At 45.2% G+C, this 22,825-nt stretch overlaps 1 protein-coding gene across 4 annotated transcripts in view; it reads left to right on the top strand.

Moving 5' to 3' along the window:
- GRAP2 (GRB2 related adaptor protein 2) overlaps positions 1 to 22,825 on the top strand; it is a 70,343-nt gene that overhangs the window by 31,337 nt on the left and 16,181 nt on the right. The window contains exon 2 of one of the 4 annotated variants that reach the window (XM_007975859.3): positions 15,029 to 15,120. In XM_007975859.3, the coding sequence (XP_007974050.3) occupies positions 15,043 to 15,120 (78 nt within the window). In that variant the 5' untranslated portion in view covers positions 15,029 to 15,042. Of the gene's footprint in view, positions 1 to 14,005; positions 15,121 to 22,825 lie in introns of those variants that run through there. The other 3 variants (XM_007975857.3, XM_038007413.2, XM_007975855.3) reach the window with 3 other exon arrangements.

Below are 22,825 nucleotides of genomic sequence, written 5' to 3'. Positions count from 1 at the left end.
ACTTCTTGTGAGCCGCAACACGTCTTAGTAGTTGTTAACTATTAAGGACTATGCATAAAAGTGACAATAGCTGGCCGGGCACAGTGGCTCATGCCTGTAATCCCAGCACTTTGGGAGGCTGAGGCAGGAGGATCACTTGAGGCCAGGAGTTCAAGACCAGCCTGAGCAACATAGGGAGACCACTGTCTCTCCAAAAAAAAAAAAAAAGGCTGGATGTGGTGGCATGCACCTGTAGTCCCAGCTATTTGGGAGGCTGAGGCAGAGGAATCACTTGAACCTGTGAGTTGGAGGCTGCAGTGAGCCATGATTGCATCACTGCACTCCAGCCTGGGTCACAGAATGATACCCTGTCTCAAAAACGAAAAAAGGTAACAGTAGTTAACAACTATTGAGTACCTACTATGTGCCAGGCACCATGCTAAGTGAATTAGATGAATATTCCACGTATTCTTCCCAAGAACATTATGAGGCAGGCACTATTATCATCCCTGTTTTTAAAATGAGGAAACTGAGGCTCAGAGATGTTAATTTGCTAAGGGTTACCTAGAAAGCTAGTAGTAGAGAAGGGTGTGAACGCTTGCAGTCTGACTCCAAGGCTCATGTGCTTGCCCACCTTACCCAGATGGCGGCAGCACTGAGCAAGGGGTAGATACGTTAAGTCCCCCAGAAGAATAAGAGTAAGTGAGACCATGGGATGTGAGGCGGGCAGGCCCTGAGTAAAGCTTTAAAGGAGCAGTTGAAATTAGACCCGGTGCCTTTGTTTAAGTAAGAAAAACAAGGTACTTCTAGACAGATGTAGCCCCATACCAGGACTCACAGCATGATGAGAAGGGCACCAGATGCGCATTTCAGCCCCTACTGCAACCTCAGCCTGAGGCCTTTGTGCTGTGAGCAACCTGCACGACCATACATAGCAATGTGAGTTTGATGGGAGAAGGAAGATCAGTGTAGAGACAAGGATGTCATTGGGGGGCTTACAGAGCCAAGGGAAGCTATTTACTAAAGCATGTTTGCATGGTGCAGGTGATTTTCTAAAGTTAATTTTGACAGACAGAATGGGGAAAGATTGCTGAAGGCCTGAAATGACAAGAGAGACTTGAGTGGATCTGGGAGGTCATGTGACAAACATGACATTAACAAATTCTAAATGGAAAAAAATGACCCTCCAAAAGTTGTGTGTCAAGGCTGGGAATGGTGGCTCACATCTGTAATTCTAGCACCTTGGGAGGCCAAGGCAGGTGGATCATTAGAGGCCAGGAATTCAAGACCAGCCTGGCCAACATGGTGAAACTCCGTCTCTAGTAAAAATACAAAAATTAGCCAGACGTGGTGGCGGGCGCCTGTAATCCCAGCTCCTCAGGAGGCTGAGACAGGAGAATCTCTTGAGCCTGGGAGGCGAAAGTTTCAGTGAGCCAAGATTGCGCCACCACACTCCAGCCTGAGCAACAGAGCGAGACCCTGTCTCAGAAAAAAAAAAAAAGAAAGAAAGAAAGAAAGTTGTGTGTCAAAAGCTTCAACACACAGAGGCCTTTGCTCCGTCAAGCAAGGAGAATAGGGTGGAGGAGGAACAGGAACACAGTAGCTAAGGTGACAGCTGCCTCACCAAAGGAAAGTCTTTGGCTTGCAAAAGAGGTCGAGGAAAGCGGAAAAGCAAATGCCGAAGAACAATGAGTGAAAAGACGAGTTTCTTCCACTTGGCATCTCCCCAAATATGGCCCTGAAGGAAGAGTTGACCCTGTTACGGTTTCTTTCTTTTTCCTGTGGGGTTATTAGAGTGACATATGAGAAAAGAGCCACAGGCACAGCACAGTTTGATTTCAGCCAGGCTTTGCATGACACCCTAGAGATGAGAATGAGGACAGATAGGCCAAAGGATAACTACTTAATTGGATAGGTTTGAAGTTGATACTCAGAGTGTTGATTAAAGGGTCAATGACAACCTGGAGGAGGTCTTTAGGTAAAGAAACTGAGTTCAAAGATAACCAACTTGCATGAATGAAGGAGCCAAGATTTGAACCCAGCCCTACCTAACTCAAAAGTCCATGTTCCATTTATTATAAAACAAAACCCAAAAAGGCATGAAGTTCACTTATGAAAGAAGAGTTGAAAGATATAACCAGAGGGTTAGAAGTACAAATCCATGCCCAAATGAACTGTGATAGGCTGAGAAATTGGCCAAAGAGGGAGAACAAAAACAAGATGAAAGTCAGAAAGGTTAAATGTGAAGCCGTGTGTTTGGGTTCCAAGAAACCCGTTGCAGAGGTGGAGAGGTACAGCTTGACTATCTTCATGTTGGGAAACACCCGGGCTTTTGTTGTAGTTGTTGTTGCTTAATTCCCAAACAGCAGCTGGGTGTGGGGGCACACAATTGTAGCCCCAGCTACTCAGGAAGCTAAGGCAGGAGGATGCCTAAAGCCCCGGAGGTCAAGGCTACAGTGATCCGTGATCACACCACTGCACTCCAGCCTGGGCAACAGAACAAGACCTATCTCAAAAAAACAAAACAAAACAAAAAACCAGCCAACAATGTAACACAATTACAAAATCCTCATGTACAAATGAAGTGATTAAATCATCGTATTCTATTCAGCCCAGCTCAGACCATATCTTGAATACTGGGTTCAAGTCTAGATAATGTATTTTGTATTTTGAGGAAAGCAATGAATAACTGAGAGGAGACCTGAGGAAGATGACCAGGAGATCAAGGAGTTGGAACCCTGTCACATGGAGGGTGGTCAAGGACCCTAGGGTTATTTAAGCTTAGAAACGAGAATTTGGGATTTGTGATTCTCATTTTCTCTTTCTTTTATTCGTTCGTTCCTTCTTTCGTTCTTTCTTTTTCTTTCTTGTTGTGGTCCTTAGCACAGAATTCAGGCTGAAAGAACTTTTGGTTCAACATAAATAATTCACCAAGCTGTCAGGTCACTCTTTCCAATCCCAGGCCTCCCCGATGCCCATTCTCTATCATCTCAATAAATTAGGGAGAGACTGACTTTCTGGACCACTTCCAACTTTGGGAATCTAGGATAGGGGCACTATTTAATCAAAACTGGCAAGTTAAAAGAAAGAGAACTATTTTAAACAAGACAAATACAAGAGGTGTTCCTTAGCTGACCAAACTCAAATTAGAAAGAACTAAATTTCCCAAAAATAAGAATATTATAATTCATTTGATGAAAGGAATTTGCCATATTATCCCTTTGACTGGCATTTTTTTTAATACCTTTACTTGTAAAAAGGTCAGGCCCTCCCACTTTTCTGGGATAGACTTATCAAATGAAGCAAGGGGAGCTTTTTTATGGATAAATGATCCCTTTTGCAAGCTTTGAGATCAGTGAGCTAAAAAAATGACCAGCATTCCAACAACAAATGCGGGCTTGGGAGCGTAAGTAAAAGTGACAACAAGGTTGAAGTAATTGTGGTCATGCCATCCTCTGCTGACACGTTCGTGCTTTGCCCAGATGAGAATTAAGGTAGCCCAGGGCACAGGCAGTGAGGAAAAGGAGAGGGGGTGCTGAGCAGATTTGCAGCATTTGTGAACAATGTCACAGCCCTGGTGAAAACAGAGCAAGAAGATGGAGGCTTTCAAATCCATGATAAATAAGCCGTGCTTTTGGAGCCCAAATCAATAAAAACAAACATGAAGTGAACAGAAGGGAAGAGGGAAAAAAAAAGAGAACATGAGGGCACCATAAAATCCTGGTGATATATTCCAGGGGAAATCATGATGTGAATAGAAAATGAGAAGTAAAAGAAAATGAAGCCTGGAGATTTGTAAAATGTCTGTCTGTCTGTCTCTCTCGACTGTCATTCTCATCTACCCCCACCACCCCCACCCTACCCTCCACCCTTCTGATGGGGTTCATTACATGATTTCTGATCTGGGGGTGGGGGGTGGCATTTTTAATGCTTCTCTTATGTTTGGGTTTTGCCAGCAGGATTCGCAGTGTTTCTGTAGACAATTGTTATTGCTTTAGGAAACGTCAAGTGATACATCAGTCTAGCAGCAGAGTGAGGCTCGAAGTAGTTTTTGCAGCGAGGTTGGTGGGCTCTTTTTGTCTTATTTTTGTTGTTTTGGATTGATGTTTTCATGGTGTCATTTTAATAAGAAACGTGTCAGAGAATTAAAAGTGGAAGTATGCGAGATACACTTTCTCTAACTGGATTCATGGTAAGTTATTAACTTTTCAAGGAGAAAGAAAAGAACTTGGAAAAAGCAGAATGTATTCTGGGGAAAGTTGATGAAGGGAAAGGTAAGAGAACCGCGACAAATGAGACACAGACAGGAGGAGAGAGAAAGAGGGGAAGAGGGAGAGAGAGACGGGGGGTTGGGAGAACCGGCAGAAGGAAAGGGAAAGAGTGACAGTTTGTAAGTCTATTAGCTGAAATTGTTTCCATTTCTGCAATTGCCTTAAAGCACATGATTGCTTGGTCTGAGGTCTGCCAGGTTGATTGCAGTCTTTACCTCTTTGACCAAGAGGTAATGGGCTTGAATTTCTTGGGTATGTGAAAATTGCTCTTGTCAATTTTTTGGCTAAAGGACAGCCAGCCAGGAAGGTTGAGAGGGCCTAAGCTAGTGAGCAGTCATCCCGAGCAGGTAGGAGGGATTTGATTATGTTGCTCATAGCGGGAGAGGCAGCATGGCAAAGTGAAGAGAACACACAGCCTTAGGTGCCAACAGACATGTACTCGAATCTCTTGCCTCCGTTTCCCACCTATAAAATGCAAAGGATGATGATAATAACAATAATAAATGTTGCAATGGGTGTCCATTTGTAAAGTTCTTGGCACCTGATAAACCATATCAATCCATGGTAACTTAGCTGGTTCACGTTTCTAGGCATTGGCAAAGTCTGGGTGGTACATGTCCCCTCAAAGGTAGCATCACAGCGACTGAGCTCTGTGTGGATGGCAAAGTGTAGAAGCCTGGTCAGTTTTCTGTTTCTCCATCCACCATTTCTCCCCACTTCCCCTTGGTTAGTGCTGTCTTTTCGCTTTCCTCACTGAATTGTCTTGATTAGTGTCGTACTTTCTAGTAACACTGCAGCTAGGACTCCACAGGCAATAGGGAGAAGCTAGCGCCTGCCCAGGGAAAGTGAGGAAAAATAGGTGCTTGAAAGGCTGAAAAGTAATATATGCTTGGTGGCCTTACAATTTGTAAAAACAGTTTTGAATTTGTCTCTACAAGAAAGGATGATAGATAACCAGAATGCAAAAATGCTTTGAAGAAAGAGTCATTGAGCAGTCGAACCAAGCATTCTACGTCCTCTTCGCTACAACATTGGGGTCTAAGGATTAATATCTGCATTTCTGGTGAAGAAACTGAGGTGCAGAGAAGATAAACTAAGGTTCTCCAGCTATGAAGTAAGCAGCAGAGCCTAAGTTTGAAGCCGGGTTTGTCTGATCCCCAAGTCCTATAGTAAACCTCCCACTGAGGTAGGCAAGCCTCGCCTTGCAGAGAGTGGCAAATTAGAGAAAAAAGAATCAAATGTGCTTGAGTTTAACAGAACATGTACTTTGTCCTTAAAGAGAAAGATACTTTTCTTACAAAAAGTTTGAGGACAAATGAGACTTCATGTGATGCGTCTTGCACTAAAAAAAAGTTCGATTATATAAGCCAGACTGGCATTGATTAAAACAGAGCCAGGTAATAAATACGCATAAGAAGGAAGAAGTGGCTGGCTCTGCCTTGGACATCACCCAAGTTACAGGCAGGGGAGGGGACAGGCCCTGCGTGGGGACAGTCTCCTGACTTCCTGACTTGTCTTCTTCCTTCTCTACTTCCCTCCCCTCACTACCCTTCCCTCCAAAACCCAAAAAACCTTAAACAGGAAAAAAGGGAGCTAATTAAAAAGGAGAAAAGCATCCTTGAGACCAATGAAATCTCCATAATCCACAGTGACAGACAGGGACCTGCAGAACAGCAATTTGATTAAATAAGGATATAAGGGATTTAGAGGGACTCTCCAGTTGTGTAAAGTGTGTCCATACGTCTGAAAAATACCGTATTTATTTGGCTCCCAAACCTGAAAACCTTCTGACAGGGGAGATTGTTCCCATTTGGAAACTAGGAAGAAATCACAAGTCAAGGCCATGGGGTTCTGGCAGGGCTGAGGATCCCATGTTGGGTGGAAACCCCAAGAAGCCAGCCAAGGGTCTACAGGAGGGGCCCTGGTAGAGAGAAGCATTAGCACGCAAGGGCAGGTAAAGCTACCCTCACAGGATAACTGTAGGCTGAGCCTGAGGCCCTTCCCAGCCAGGGAAGAGAGAACAGCACACCTCTCCTGCCCACGCCTCGGTATCTCACTCGGGATCCAGCTGCCCATTAGTCACCTGTCATCGGAGACAGCTCTGTTGGTGACTTTCAGCAAAAGTGAAGCAGCCAGAGGATGAATCGTTATTTGGGGAACACACCTGCGCACAGGACAGGAATGGATGGGAGTGGGGAGCGCCCTGGGGCTTCTGTTCAAACGCCATCCTCAGGGTCTCCAAGACTCGCCTCAGCAGCTCAGCCGCTGATGAATTATAATTCTCGGACAAGCTGCAGAGGCCCCTCTGTTTCCGTGTGTTCACCCCTGCTGCTCATACCAGGGGATTTATGCTTCCTGGGGCTGGGAGGGGAAAATAATGAGTCACCTGGGGACAAGAGAAAAACAAAAATGCCCTGTATGTGCAAAATCACCTAAAATGGAGGCTTTTAGAGGACGCTAAAATCCCAGCCAACAAGCCAGAAATTGTTTGCTGGGGGTAAATTTTATGTGTCTTTGCTATCTTTGGATGCAATAAAGCCAGAAATGTTTGTATCTCTTGAAGGGATCACCTGTCTAAACAAGCCAGGTCCTCTTGAGAAGGCTGTTTGTTCTCCTGGGACCTCGAACCTGAGAAGAAATGGTCCTGTGTCTCTGACTTGGGAGGTCCAATTAAGCAGAGGAACTGTTGGCTGTAAATCATCTAAAGTAGAAAATCCTTTGGGAGGCCGAGGCAGGTGGATCACCTGAGGTCAGGAGTTCGAGACCAGCCTGGCCAAAATGGCGAAGCCCCGTCTCTACTAAAAATATAAAAATTAGCAGAGCATGGTGGGCTATACCTGTAACCTCAACTACTCAGGAAGCTGAGGCATGAGAACTGCTTGAGCCTGAGAAGTGGAGGTTGCAGTGAGCTGAGATAGCGCCACCGCACTCCAGCCTGGGTGACAGGGTGACTCCATCTCAAAGTAAATAAGTAAAGCAGAGGACCCTGATGGCCACCCCCAAGTTCATGGCTACCTGCAAACTTTATGTGGTGAAGCACTGGTGGGGGGCCCAGGAGGCCCTGCATGAATTGGTTGTAGCTGCCGTGATTCCAACTCCCACACCACCCTCTGCACCTAGCCACAGAGCCGCATCTCCAGAGAAAACCAGAAGCAGGACCCTACCAGGAAAGAATGTGAGAGTCTGTTTTAAAGGATCCGGAAGATGAGTTAGAAGTGATTCAAGAGCAGGCACAGTAAAGGAATATGTAAGCCTTGGTAGACATTCAGTAAGAAGGGTAAATTTCCAACATGACCAGCTGATTAAGAGGTATTCTCTTAGCAGGGTGTCTGCTGGTTTAGAATAAAGCAAACATTTTGTCATCTGCGAGCGCAAAATGGGGAAAGGCTAGTCCTTCGTCTCTTGGTGAGGCCCAGCCTTTTTTTTTTTTTCTTCACTTTCCCACGTTATTTTCAGAATACATTGGTTTGGGTCTCTAGAAGAATATTTAAGCAGCGGCTCACAGGCGAGCCGTAAGGTAGTTGTCCATTCTGTGCTTACAAATTTTCAAGAAGGGCCATCTGTAACCTTTCTCAGTTTCCTGTTCCCATGTCCAATGCCCAATAAGAGGTAATAAACTGAGGCAGAAAGGCCCCAAACACAGATGTAAGATGCAGAGCAAAGAAAAACATATAGTAGGGGTTTCAGTACAGGATCATTAACCTAGACTCTAAGCAGGAGCGAGGGAAGTCCACTCAAGAGGAATAGGAATCACCTCTCCAGGCTGCTCAGAAGGAATTTAAGCAGCAGACAATGTGTAGGAGAAGATGACCGCGAATTCTTTGGCATCTAAGCAGTTCTGTATTTTAAAGGTTTGAGTCTTTGAAATGTTAAAGTTTATGTGCCTTAAAACTCATGACAGACAATGAAGACAATCACCGAACCTGTCTAGTTAAAGGTTACTGGAACTCAAGATGCAAAGAAAAGTTACGAGATGGAATTGATGGTTTGGGGTGCACCATTGCCCTCTATTGGATTTTAAATAAATCAGGCCTCTTAGTGTAGGTGTGTTGCACCGTCTCTGGCTGAGTTTGCCGAGAAGTCAGGGCACCTCTGAGTGGGAAGTTAATTGATCCTTTTAAATGGCTCCTTCTGTCTCCTGCCTCTTCCCTGAGGAAATCAACCAGAGTAACGCTGAGGGCAGGTCATTTGCATGTCTTCAATCATTCAACAAACTTTTCCTAGCTGCCTGCTAAGCCTGGGCTAGGCATTGTAGAGAATCTAAGAAAAAATAACAACAACTGCCATTCGTTGGACACCTACTGTGTGTCAGAGTCTACACATTAATACAAAACAACCCCATGAAGTAAGTCTGGTGACTCCCATCCCACGGATGGGGAAACAGGACACTCAGGAAGTGGCACATTTTGGATTCAAATCCAGGTTCGTCTACTGCTAGGCCTGTATTCTGTCCACTAAACTACAACCCTTCCCCTCAAGAAGTTTATAAACTAGGCCGGGCGCAGTGGCTCAAGCCTGTAATCCCAGCACTTTGGGAGGCCGAGACGGACAGATCAAGAGGTCAGGAGATCGAGACCATCCTGGCTAACACGGTGAAACCCCGTCTCTACTGAAAAATACAAAAAACTAGCCAGGCGAGGTGGCGGGCGCCTGTAGTCCCAGCTACTGGGGAGGCTGAGGCAGGAGAATGGCATAAACCTGGGAGGCGGAGCTTGCAGTGAGCTGAGATCCGGCCACTGCACTCCAGCCTGGGCGACAGAGCGAGACTCCATCTCAAAAAAAAAAAGAAGTTTATAAACTATTAGGGGGAGATAGGATATAGATATAAATGTATATATCAAGGTTTGACAAACTACAGCCAGTGGGCCAAATTCAGCCCGTCATGTGTTTTTGACCTTGAGCTAATTTACATTTTTACATGATTGAAAAAAATATCAAAACAATAATACTTCCTGTCATGTAAAAATGCTACGAAATTCAAATCTCAGTGTCCACAAATAAAGTTTTATGGGAACCCTGCTATGCCCATTCATTTACCATCATCTAAGGCCACCTTCCTGGCTACAAAAACCCTGCGAGTCATTGTTACAGAGACTGGATGGTCCACAAAGCCAAAAATATTTACTCTCTGGCTCTGTACAGAAAAGGTTTGACAGTTCCACGTCTATACTCCAAGGTGAAATGTTCTATATCAATAGGAAAGGTGTTTTTTGTTTGTCTGTTTGTTTTGTTTAGTGCTTGAGGAGTTCAGAGGAGGGGAAACACATGTTTATTTGGCCCACAGCATGCAGAGCTGGAGGGGATAGGCAGGTGTGCTCTGTTTTAAGACTCAATGCATGAAAACCCTGACTTTAAAACAGATAAATTAAAAAGTAGTTATTTGCATAACAAATTTTGCTTTCATCTTATAAAGCGATTCACCACAGGGTTCCTTTATAGAGTGAGCCTCCATAATACATGCGAATATGATTCCATTTACAAATACTCTATTCATTATAACTTTTCAAGAATATACCTATTGTGTACAGTGAGGCTTAACTATGATCATTTTTTCCTGGCAGTATAAGGTTTCCTACTTCTGAAAAGTGATTGAGCTGACCTTGTCAATTCGATTGGGAGAGGAAGCACTCTTCTTTATTGTCTCCGAGAGGGGATTTACCTGTCCAACAGCAAGGCTGTGGATTCTGTCTCTGCATTATGTGATACTGAGTAGCTGCTGGTATAATTTTACATTTTCCCTGAGCTCCTCTCAGTAGCCGCAGCCAAAGTCCTAAAGTGTAAACTAGTCTCACTGTTCTCTTACTTCATTTCATATACAAGATATGCTAATAAAAATTATTTGTTGGCTAGACATGGTGGCTCATGCCTATAATCCCAGAATTCCAGGAAGCTGAGGCAGGTGGATCACTTGAACTCAGGAGTTCGAGACCAGCCTGGGCAACATAGTGAGATCCCCATCTCTACCAAAAAAAAAAAAAAAAAGTCCGGGTGTGATGACACACATCTGTGGTCCCAGCTACTCAGGAGGCTAAGATGGGAGAATCCTGTGAGCCAAAGAGTTGAAAGCGGCCGTGAGCTATGATCACACCACGGCACACCAGCCTGGTCAACAGAGGAAAACCTTGTCTCTAAATTAATGAACTAGTTAATTAAATAATTTTGTTGCCGATGTCCTGATAAATATGTGACAAGCATTACTTGTAAAAAGCAATGTGTCTCTCTCTTTTTAAAAAATTTCAAGACATTTTCTTGTCTGAATTACAACATAAACTGGGGCCAGTATTCAGATTAGGGCTCTCCCCAGCAAAATAGGAAGTGATAGCAATTTAGGACCTGTCTCCTTCTCTCACTGGGTCCTGAGCCTGAGTCTTCGCATAGCTTTGTGGTGTTACGCAATTGCTCTTTGTAAGAGATACATAAAATGGAAACCTTAGCTATTCGTAGCCAACTTAGGAGGAGCTGAATTTGATCAAGAAATTTCTTGCTGGGTGCCATTTTGATGGTAACTATGTGTTTCTGAACAAATCCACTTATAATCTGGGTTTCAAATGGAGGTTATTTTAAAGAGCTGTAGCATGGCTTTTGTTTTCATCCTCTGTGGTGACTATATTTTAGAAGTAGACAAGCATTCCTGGCATATAGCCTGAATATTTTTTTAGGTTTTTTAGTGGTAAAAGAAGCTCACATGGAAAGGCAAGGGCAGAAAAAATCATGTTCAGGGCAGTCCTGTGTGGCATTACCCTCTGGTGAAGCAGATCCACACTGCATGCTGCTAATGGCTATTGCATGACAGCTCTTAAAGGGGTAAGCGAGAGAGGTGCAGAGGGCTGGTGAGAAGCAGAGCTAGCACTGAGGCCCTACAAATGGCATCATCGTCAATCGGGCTGGCGGCTGCTGCTGGAGATGGTTTGGCTGCCCCTGCAGGCTCAGCTTCTCACACTGTATAGGCAGGTAGATTTCAGCCATTTCTAAAGCCCATCACTGGCAGGGAAATCACATTTAATCCATCTGTGAGGTTCTCTAACGAGGAGTCTCTCTTTTTTTTTTTTTAAGATGGAGTCTCACTCTGTTGCCAGGCTGGAGTGCAGTGGCACAATCTCGGCTCACTGCAACTTCTGCCTCCCAGGTTCCAGCAATTCTCCTGCCTCAGCCTCCCAAGTAGCTGGGACTACAGGCACGCACCACCATGCCCAGCTAATTTTTGTAGAGACGGGGTTTCACCATGTTGGCCAGGATGGTCTCCATCTCTCGACCTCATGATCCACCCGCCTCGGCCTCCCAAAGTGCTGGGATTACAGGCATGAGCCACTGTGCCTGGCCGAGGGGTCTCTCTTTTCAGAAGTCAGAAGCGCTGGAATTGAAAACAGCAGCAAGAAGGCTTCATTGCATTCTTGAATTCAGGCTATTGCACTCCACCCCCTACAACTGTCTCTGAATTATTGCTACCCAGTTTATAGCTCCATATTTTTGTTGTTGTTTCTCCAATGCAGTCTGTAGTGGTGGCAGGTACTGATCATAAAACAAATGGATAAGTACTGAATAAACTATATTCGTTCAGTTTTCTTTTTCCCTGATGGTAATTTTTAAACTTTTCAAAATTAATGCTAATGGATATAGAGGAATGGGATATGCATTTCTGTGCATTTTTATGACCAAACAGAAAACCGACCCCTGAGAGTGACATATTTACTATTCTCTACTACTAGGGGTGCTTCAAGGGAGGAGTGTTTGAAGCCCTGTGGTTTAAACAAAAGGAGAGCATACCCCACTCCACCCTGAACAAACAGCAGCCGGGCAGATTTCATCTCACAAATGGAAATAGGAGCAAACAAATTTTTTCAAAGCAATTTTATAAAGAGTGGGCCTGTTTAATTGGGTTTTTTGAGCCAGGATTAATATCATAAGCTGGGGAGCTCTGTGACATGGCTGCATCGTTGGCTTTGCCATACCGCCTACCTCCTGGGGGAAGGCAGAGGAAAGCGCTGCTATTCAGAAGCAATTTTACTTCTGCCTCGGCCTTCTCACTTCTCACTGAAGTGATTTACAGCCAGCCTGGACCCAGCGCCCAAGCCTGAGCTGAGTTACATGTAATGTTGGAAAGATCTTCCCCAAATCAAGGTCATATCTAGAGCTTGCCTTGGATATTTTTTTCATTTCTAATTTATGTAACTTTCTAATACGTTTAGCATTTGCCCTTCCCTTGTCTCCATCCTGCTTATTAAGGTGAATTTGCATAGAAATGGGATCTTGGTCTTCAGGACCATTCACCTGACACTTGATCCCACGAGGCGACCACTGTCTACTGTTGATTCCATGAGGATGACCCACAGAAGCGATGTCTCTCTGAAAACTAGAGGCAAGGCCTTAATTAGAAGAAGCCTTGCATGTTAAAGTGATGGGGTGAATCAAATCAGCAAAGGCATTTAGCATTAACTTAGGAGGGCAGAATACTCCTTCCTGTTGAGTGGGTCGTCCTAGGTCACAACCATTTTACTTTGCCTTCGATAGATGGATCTTGAAGAAAGTGTACAAAAAGTATATTTGCGGTGGTGGTGTTTGGAAGTATGTTTTGACTGGTGATAAAGCTCAGAGAGTTAACTATGACATTTTACTTTGGCTCCTGGTCTATTTTTTGCTTAACATCTACCTTTGAATGGGTAATAGTCATCTCTGTAAATTACCTTCAAAAGACCGAGCAGTTGTGGAGAATCAGAGAAATGAGCCCCTTTCTATCACCCTATTGCAGTCGCTTTAATCCTGTGATCTCCTGGCGTTTCACCCTCTCACTGGCAGCCACCTTCCTTATTTACCCAAATCTTGCTGACTTGGGTAGGAATTCCCACTGAGAGGACAACTGTGGTCCCAGTCACTGAAAGTCTATTAGGTTAGAGGATATTTATTTTCTACCCCAAAGGGTTTGAAACTTAGGGAAATTTTGATCAACAAGAAAATAACAGCTTTCGGCCGGGCGCGGTGGCTCAAGCCTGTAATCCCAGCACTTTGGGAGGCCGAGACGGGCGGATCACGAGGTCAGGAGATCAAGACCATCCTGGCTAACCCGGTGAAACCCCGTCTCTACTAAAAAATACAAAAATCTAGGGGGGCGAGGTGGCGGGCGCCTGTAGTCCCAGCTACTCGGGAGGCTGAGGCAGGAGAATGGCGTGAACCCGGGAGGCGGAGCTTGCAGTGAGCTGAGATCCGGCCACTGCACTCCAGCCTGGGCGACAGAGCGAAACTCCGCCTCAAAAAAAAAAAAAAAAAAAAAAAAAAAAAAAAAAAGAAAATAACAGCTTTCAAGATTGTCCTGACATTAAGCTGTCTTAGCAGAGAATCACAGGATTTGATAGTCATGGAGATTAGGTCTCGAATTTCAATGAGAAAAGTTCATAGGAGATGGGAGTGACGGAAGAAAACTTGTGCTGATTTTGGTTAGGATACCTTTGCTGGGGGAAAATGCATTCCATAAAATTATTTTAAAACGTAAATACTATTTAGCTTTATCTTGTATAATACTTTGCATCTATCTATCTATCTATATATATATATATATGTAGATATAGATTTTTTTTTTTTGAGACAGAGTCGTCACCCAGGCTGTAGTACAGTGGCACAATCTTGGCTCACTGCAACCTCTGCCTCCTGGGTTCAAGCGATTATCTTGCCTCAGCCTCCCGAGTAGCTGGGACTACAGGCACATGCCACTGCACCTAGCTAACTTTTGTATTTTTAGTAGAGACAGGATTTCACCATGTTGGCCAGGATGGTCTTGAACTCCTGACCTCAGGTGATCTGCCCGCCTCAACCTCCCAAAGTGCTGGGATTACAGGCATGAGCCACAACACCTGGCCTGCATCTATAATTTGATTTAACCTTACAACTTTATTAATTGAATATTATGATCACCAATTTATAGATGAGGAAACGGAGACTCCAAGGGTTTAATTACTTGCCCAAGAGTGTACAGCTATCTACCAACAAAACTGGGACTGAGGCCAGCTCTCTTGCCATTACATCCCCACTGCCTCCTAAAGCACAACTCTAGTTCATACTAAATGTATTACCTAGGCTGATTCATTTATCTTTACACAGGTCTCACGCATTACGAGAAGGGGGCCACAATTTTAACTCAATTCAAAAATGTTAACATCAAAATTTCCAAAATGTACTTGGTTTATAATATAATCATAAAATAAGTAATCTGACCAATTGAGTATCCCAACTCAAAAACCAAAAAATGCTTTCTACTCTCAAACCATGCAGAAGGAAGCTGAGTTCCCCACTGGCCAATGCTGTCTAATTCTCTTAAATGATTCAGATGTAAAAGAGGAAATGGCATCTGTCTAATTAACACTGCCTGTTTAAATATAGCTGCCAAGGGACAGCCTTGGGACAGTGTTTACAGAATAGTCTTTCCAGCCCCTCGGGCCTCAAGTTACAGATGATAGCAAGCCTTCCCTCCTTATCAGCTGCAAACAGAGATGCCCCCAAAAGTGGTGTCAGGCCAGGATGATGAAAGGAGAAGGGAAAGGCTGCGGCTGGCCTTCATTTCCTGCTCCTGGCATCTAGGGATTCCAAGAATGATCCCAGGACCCAGATCCTATAGATTCCGGCTCTTCCTGCAAACACAAACCCTTGTTGTGTGCCTGAGCCTTGCTCTCCGGCCTGGAGACATCCATCTGCCCACTCTCCTAGGAACTGCTGATTACCAGGAAGCACCATGGGCTCTGCTGCCCTCCCCCTGGCAGAGAGGCACAATGACCACATTATTTCTCTTCCAGCTTCACGTTACAGCATGGAAGCTGTCGCCAAGTTTGATTTCACTGCCTCAGGTGAGGATGAACTGAGCTTTCACACTGGAGATGTTTTGAAGGTAGGTGACATGGGGCCCCAGGGGAGCAATAGGGAGTTTCAGTTACTCAGTAATCTGACAGTCCCTGCCTTTGTCTCTTAAGAACTGCATGTGGTTCCTTTTAAAAAGAGAAGTTCACCTTGATTCCCTTTGTGCACCCTTATAGCAGACACCAACCAGGCCAGGTGATGGAAATACAGAGTCGACATAAGCCACCATCCTTGTCCTGGGAGGTTCGTAGCCTGGAGAGGGGGCACATCCACCCGAAGGGCTGTTACACATGTTCTTGGCTAAGTTCTTAGGGAGCACAGGTGAGGGAACAAGTGATTCCACCTGGAAAGATGAGGGTTGTGGGAGTGCGTGCAATGTGAACGTCAGGAATGCACTGAAGGTGACTTGGGCTTTTAGCTAAAGCTCAGAGATATGCAAGCCCTTGCTGAATTTAGAGAGCAGCGCCAGGCTCAGCAGAGCTGGAACTCAGGAGGAGAGGTTGTGGGTAGAGACAGCTTGGGAAAGGCAGCCACAGAGGACATGGCTCAACAAAGGCCATGCACACCTGGCCACGCAGGGGCTTTTTAAAGCTTGTCCTCAGCCTGCACTTGAGTTGTAGAGGCCACTTGCTGGGCTGAAGTGGCCTTGGGCTTCTCCCTCATTCATGCACCATACTTTCAGACTCTGCATCTTAGCCCTTGGGTTTTTTGTTTGTTTTGTTTTTTGTTTTTTTTTGTTTTGCAAAAGAGTGTAAGCCATTCAAAAGGGCTTTTGGGAGTATGTGGAGCCAGACCCCCGCTGCCTGACCTCAGATCACCCTCAGATAGCCTGATTCCTGGTCCGCAGCAGTCCCGATGAGTCTTCTCGGATGCCCAGCAACACTGAGGCCATTAGTGTCTCGCCGCCGAGAACTAGTTTGTTATACAAAGAACCTTGTCAGCATGTGAGAGAGTGACTTTGAAAGCGTCTGAGGAGCACAAAACACCACAGAATGGCTTCTTTTGGAATATGAACATGCCCATTAGGTAGCCTTCTAACTGCCCTCAACTTTCAAGATCTAGTACCATGGTGGCAAAGCGTAGGCTTTCACGAACTTAAAATATGAGTTGGGCCTCCTGACCCAGGAAAACCTGTCTGTCACTGCTTTGGGATCTTACCAAGGTCCTGGAGGGACTTGCCGTGCAGTGAGAAGTTCCTGCTTTCTCTATGGGGCACTGTGACCATGTGACTGTCATCCACTGGAGACCATCCTTGCACCAACTTCCACCCTTGTCTTCCATTGCAAAGAGAAGCTGGTATCTTAAGTTTTCTCTATTCCCCAGCAAAAGAAAAGGAAAGAAAAAAAAAAAACTTTGCTCAACTCTGCTTCCCAATCCAGCTCCTGATTTCTTTCCTCTCCTTTGTTGCTAATACTGGGAAGAATTTTCTACACTGGGTGTGCCTCACTTCCTCACTTCCCACTCATTCCACAACCCTCTGGAATCTCCCTTTTACCCTCCCCCCAACATTCTCTTGAAGTTCACCAGTGATCTCCTGAATGTGTAGTATAACAGCCCTGTGGAAATGGCTGTGGGGCTGATACTGCTAACTGGCCCTCTCCTGGAAGCCCCTTTCTCCCTGGATTTGGCAGCACCTCTGGGTTCTTCTCCTCCCTTCCTGAACACTCCTACAGGTCTCATTTCCAAGCATTCTTTTTCCTCTCTTGATCCTGAAATATATACTTCCCTGAAGGTGCTGCCTTTGGCTTTCTGATTCTTCTTCTCACTCTGAGCCACCTCTTCCTCTTCTCCGGCTGCAACCATCACCTCTGTGCTAAAGACCCTCAAGTCTATGGTTCATGTTCTAGCTCTGACCTTGTTCTTGAACTCCAGACCCAGACTTCCAATTGTCTGCTGGATGTCCCCATATGAACTCCAGGCCCTAACTTCGGATGCCCAGAATCACTCCAACCCCCATGCCCATCTCACCCCCACTTCCACCGAAGCCACTCTTCTTTCCATGTTCTAAGTATTGTCCTAGGTCAGTCACAAGCCAGGAGCCCCAGTTATCATCAGTGCCTCCCTTACCAAATCCTGGTGACCAGTAACCAACATCTCCTGACCTCCTGTTCAGGGCCAGGATCTAGCTAAGTGGTTTGCAGACATGATTTCATCATCTGAGCAAACGTATGAGGTAGGCATTCATTTCCCCTCCATTTCACAGATGAGAAACTGAGGCTAGGGATGAAATCACATGTCCACGGTCACGCAGCTAGAATGAAACCAATCCAGGACCTGGATAGAACTCTGTCTGACTCCTAAGCACTAAACTCTGCTCTGAATGTAATTTTTTCCTCATATCTCTCAAGCACGTCTCTTCTTCACCAGAAGGGAGTGTGAGGCAGTAAAAAGGAGCATAGACTTTGAGTCAAATGGATCTAAGTTTGAATCCCAGCTTACTAGCCGTGGAGCCTGGGGCCTAGTCGTCTGCCCTCTTTGAGCTTTAGTGTCTTCCTCAGCAAGTGGAGGTGGTATCTGTCTTGCCACGTTGTGGAGAGGATTCGAGGTGATGACCCTGGCCCAACGCAGACGCCCAATAAATGGTGGCCTGCATTATCGGGATCATCCATCCCCGCTGCCTCTGACTGCCCAGATCATTGCGGCAGCTCCTTGACTGACCTCATTACCTCTTATCTTTTTCCTCCTTCAATCATTCTACATACTAGTCCCAGAGGGATCTTTCCAGACAAATCGAATCATATCATTTCCTTGCTCAAAAGCATTCAGGGGTTTCCAATTACCAATTGATTGAGATTGAAAACATCTGGCCCCAAACCACTGTCCAATGTCATTATGCACATGTACACATGTGTGCACACACAGACATCCTTGTGGACGTAACGCCCGCAGGTTGCACTGCAATGTATACACCACCCTTTCTCAGCCTCTCCCCTATATACTCCGAGTGCCCCTCTCCCACACACACACATATTTGACCTCCTCTACCATGGAAACCTCACTGGTCCTCCCTACTCGCTACCATTGCAGGGAAACAAATCACTCCCTCTTCAGCTCCTCCCCAACATTTCACACAAACTTCACTCATTTCCAGGCACTTATGATTTTGCCTCACATGGCAGCTATTTATAGGCAGGCCATGACCCTGTGGTCTCATGCACCCTCTATTTCTGCCTCTCATTGCTGCCTTTGCCCGGTGGGATCCTAATTGCTCATTTATGTGTTGTCTACTCCACTAGCCAAAGCTGTGCAAGGGCAGGGGCCGTGTCTGCCTCAATGTCTAGAATAGCTGTGCCTGGAACTCCCTGATACTTGGTGAATGAATGACTTCAATTCCTCTCCATTCCCTGAGAGCAATGTCATCATGCACGTGTGCACACAATGCCAGGTTCATCTTTGTGTCTTCACAGCATCTAACACAAGTCATGGCCCAACATAGATACCTAGTACATATTTCTTGAATTGCTAAATTGGATTTCTTCCTGTTCATTTAGAATTCCGTCGGAAAGCCAACCCCCTCCCTCTTTTCAAATTCTGTCCATTGCAGGTAAAGAGCAAAATGGAGAGGGCTTGTTGACTGAGCCCCACGGAATGTCTGCAGGATGGTGGTTGGTTTCCATGCCTGGGGCTCCCCACATGTAATTGCAGTGTCTGCCCCCTCAATGGGTAACACACACAGGATCCTCACAAGTACTTTCAAAGCCAGTTCCTGACTACTCCAGCAACTCGCTTGTGGGATTCTCTGACTCATTTGGCCTTTTGTGCTAAAGACTAAACAGAGGTTTTCATTAGAAAGGTACAAAAAAAGTCTGAGCAGCCACTCACCCTCAACAGACCATGAGTTTCCTGGGGCAGAGGCCCCAGCTTATTTATCTCCGTATTTCATGCACCTAAGTGCAATCAGCAGGTGCTCACTAGATGCTGATCTACATGGCATGGTAAACAAGATGGTGGACAGGAAAACACCACTATATGACTTGATCTTGCTTCTTCTATAACAGAAACATTTGAAAACTCAGGAATCAGATTTTTTTTCCTATTCATGCCACAAAGGTGCATGTCACCATACCTGCAGCTACATGCAGCACCAGGCTCACATTTGAATTTGCCATTAAATTTGCCAGCAGCTTTGAAAAATGTCTCTTGACCCAGTCCATTTCTGTCTCCTTCTGTAATGCATCTAATGTGACCTCATTTCTTCCTGCTAAAATAGCAACCTAAAAGCACTAAGAGTTAATTCTACGTAATTTGTCTCTTCAATACTTCAGATTTCTGCTATGCTTCTAAAAGCTACAATTTCATCCAATTTAAGAATTCTTCCTGCTGTAATTTGGCCCTTCTCTTCCCACGTCTAACTTATGCTCAGGCCATGTAACCCAGAAAATCATCTCTTAGGGAACATTATAAGAATTAAACAGTAAAGAGTAAAACTTCAAGTGTTCAGGCTGAACGCCTCGCTCAGGTTTACACGATGGGTACACGAGATAGGGGGACCGAACAGATGGAGAGATGAGAAGAACAGGAAGTGCGGGGCCCTGGGCCCACAACGGCAGGAGGAAACCATCTCCCCTCCCCTCAAATACCTTTCTTTGCAGAAAATGAGAATTTTTTTTTTAAACCTCACCTTCTATACATGGTAAAAAGCCTGTGAATTCACCTCTCTAGAAACACAATGTCAGGCAGACCAAGCACCAGGTGGCGGAGAGAAATGGCTGGCATTGTGGGATAATCTTTCAGTTTCTAGAGGAGGTCTGAGGCATGATAATTAAAATTACAGAGCTGCTTTCAGGTCAGAAAACGAAGTACAAAGTGTGGGTTTTTTTTAGTTTTTGAGACAGTCTTGCTCTGTTGCCCAGGCTGGAGTGCAGTAGTGCGATCTCGGCTCACTGCAACCTCCACCTCCCGGGTTCAAGCAATTCTCGTGGCTCAGCCTCCCAAGTAGCTGAGATTATAGGCATGCACCACCATCCCTGGCTAATTTTTGTCTTTTTGGTAGAGATCAGATTTTGCCATGTTGGCCAGGCTGGTCTCAAACTCCTGACCTCAGGTGATCCACCCACCTCAGCCTCCCAAAGTGCTGGGATTACAAGCATGAGCCACGGCACCTGGCCTCAAAGTGTGGTTCTTAGGGTGATAAGCCAGTTTCCAAATGGCCTCTGTTACCCCTTTCTGTGTGACATTTGTTACCCTGGCCAAACACTGCATTCCCGTGTGACAGGAGAAAGGAATTCCAACGCCATGAATTCAGGAGCGATGGATGGAGTGCAGTGCTCTTGGTTCTTTACGTGGCTACGAGGCACTGCTGCTGGGTTTCCTAGTTCTTTTGACCTAGATTTTCTGCTTCCTCCCTTGCCCCCTTAGCACACACATACCCACATGTCCTTGGTGACACCAACAGTCACATTTGATGTTAGAAACTACAGAGTTTTCTGTTCTCAGCAATCTCAAACTCAAATATGGGACACACTTTTATTTCTTCAGAATAAATGACTAAATTCAAAACATACACACATACTCCTTTAAAGAACACATAAACCCTTCCATGTCCTATTCAGAGCTGGAGGCCTCCCTCGTAAGAATACCACATTTGATGGAATTGTATTTTTTTGAAAAGAGTCTACACTTTCTGAAGGACTTCCAGGTACCAGGGCTTATTTGATCCTCACAGCAGCTCTGTGAGGTGCTAGATGGCTATTATTATCCCCAGTTTTCACATGGCTAATTGACTTGGCCAAGATCACATATCTAGTGATGGAGCCAAGCTAGAAACCAGGTCTTCTGATTCCCAACCCACAACAGTGTCCCCTTCCTTCCACCTTGGAGTGATGTTAGAAATAGGCCATCATCTCCGCTCAAGCACTTAGTTCTTTCCATTATCTTCCCATCTTCTTTTCTGGGAGAGAGAAGCCCACGGGCCCTGTGACTTCAACTCCACCCACTTTCTGATAACTCTGAAACCCCAAGCCCCACCCTCACCCTCTCTCCTGGATCCAGACTGACATATCCAGCTGCTTCCTGAGCTTTTCTTCTCAGTTGAAGAATTCAATTCACAATCACCCGCATGCAATCTGAAGCCCATGAGCCCTTTCTCAGCCCTGCCTCCTTTCATGTATCTTCTATTTCTATAAAGCCATCACCACCTACTCAGTCTCCCAAGCCAGAAATCCAGTGGCATCCCAGAATCCTCTTCTCTCTTAGCTTCCAAGATTGGTCAAGAAATCCTGCCTGTTTGCTTCCTGAATTTCTCTAAAATATATCCTCGCCTCTTCTTAGCCCAGGCCCTATCATCTCTTGCCTGGAGGGCTGCGCTCATCTTCCTACAGTTTCTTTCCCAACTTTAGCCTTCCAATCTATCTTCACATTCTCATCTCTGATACAGAACTCTCTCTCTGTCTCTCTGTCTCTCTCTCTGTCTCTCTTTCTCTCTTTCTCTCTCTGAATTAGAGACAGAGTCTGTCTCTGTTGTCCAGGCTGTAGTACAATGGTGCAATCAGAGCTCACTATAGCCTTTAACTCCTGGGCTCACACGCTCCTCCCGCTTCAGCCTCCTGAGTAGCTAGGACTACAGATGCACTTCCACCACACCTTGCTAGGTTTTATTTTTATATTCATAGAGACAAGGTCTCGCTTTGTTGCCCAGGCTGGTCTCAGACTCTTGGGCTCAAGCAATCGTCCTGCTTGGGCCTCCTAAAGTGCTGGGATTACAGGCATGAGCCATCACGCCCAGCCAGAGCTCTTTCTGAACTCTAATTCTCACTGTTATTTCCCTGCTCAAAATCCTTTAAGGGCTGCCCCTACATTTCAAGATATTCACAGTCTACATTCCAGCCACCTGGAGGCATTTCATTCCCAGAATGCACCACACCTCCTCAGAGCCGAAGGAGGAAGTTCCATTGCCATCTGACTTGGCCTCAGTAACGCCTTTCATTGCTGAGGCGAGTGGTCTCTGCTTCACATATGAATGCCTTTTCTATCTATTTCTGCTTTCTTCTTTATCATCGTACTTCTATTAGTTATTTTCAGGAGCAAGAAACATAAACTAAAAATGGCTTAAACAATAACAAAGACTTGTAATTTCTCAAAGTCCAGAAGTAGGAAGGCTCCTGGATATCATATAATTCAGTGGTTCAGTGCATTATCAGGGTTCTTTCCATCTTTTGCTCTGCTATCCTTATTTAGAATTATTGTTCTAGTCTATATCATAGACTTAAAAAAAGATTTATTTTTTAAGAGAGAGTCTTACTCTGTTGCCCAGGCTGGATTGCAGTGGCAAGATCACGGTTCACTGCAACCTCGCCTCCTGGGTTCAAGCGATTCTCCTGCGTCAGCCTCCCGAGTAGCTGGGATTACAGGCATGTGCCACCAGGCCCGGCTACTTTTTGTATTTTTAGTAGAGGCGGCGTTCCACCATGACGGACAGGCTGGTCTTGAACTCCTGGCCTCAAGTGATCTATGTGCCTTGGCCTCTCAAAGTGCTGGGATTACAGGCATGGGTCACCACGCCTGGCCTCAGACTTTCAAAACATTCTCAGTGGCAGTGCCAAATATTTGTCTTTTAATGGTGCATCTCATTTTTTGAGAAACCAGAAGCCACATACAGTCAAGTCTGGTGAGTAATATGACTAACCAAGGTAGACAATAACATGTGGGGTCACAGTCAAAGTGAGGCCACAGAGTAACGATTCAGAACTTTTGGTTTTGCTTGGGATCTGGCTCTAAAAGCAAGTTGAGAAAAGGCA

Source organism: Chlorocebus sabaeus, chromosome 19 (genome assembly GCF_047675955.1).
Source record: "Chlorocebus sabaeus isolate Y175 chromosome 19, mChlSab1.0.hap1, whole genome shotgun sequence".
Lineage (NCBI taxonomy): Eukaryota > Metazoa > Chordata > Mammalia > Primates > Cercopithecidae > Chlorocebus > Chlorocebus sabaeus.
The sequence above is the reverse complement of the archived record's forward strand: the minus strand, read 5'-3'. Positions and strand labels throughout refer to the sequence as shown.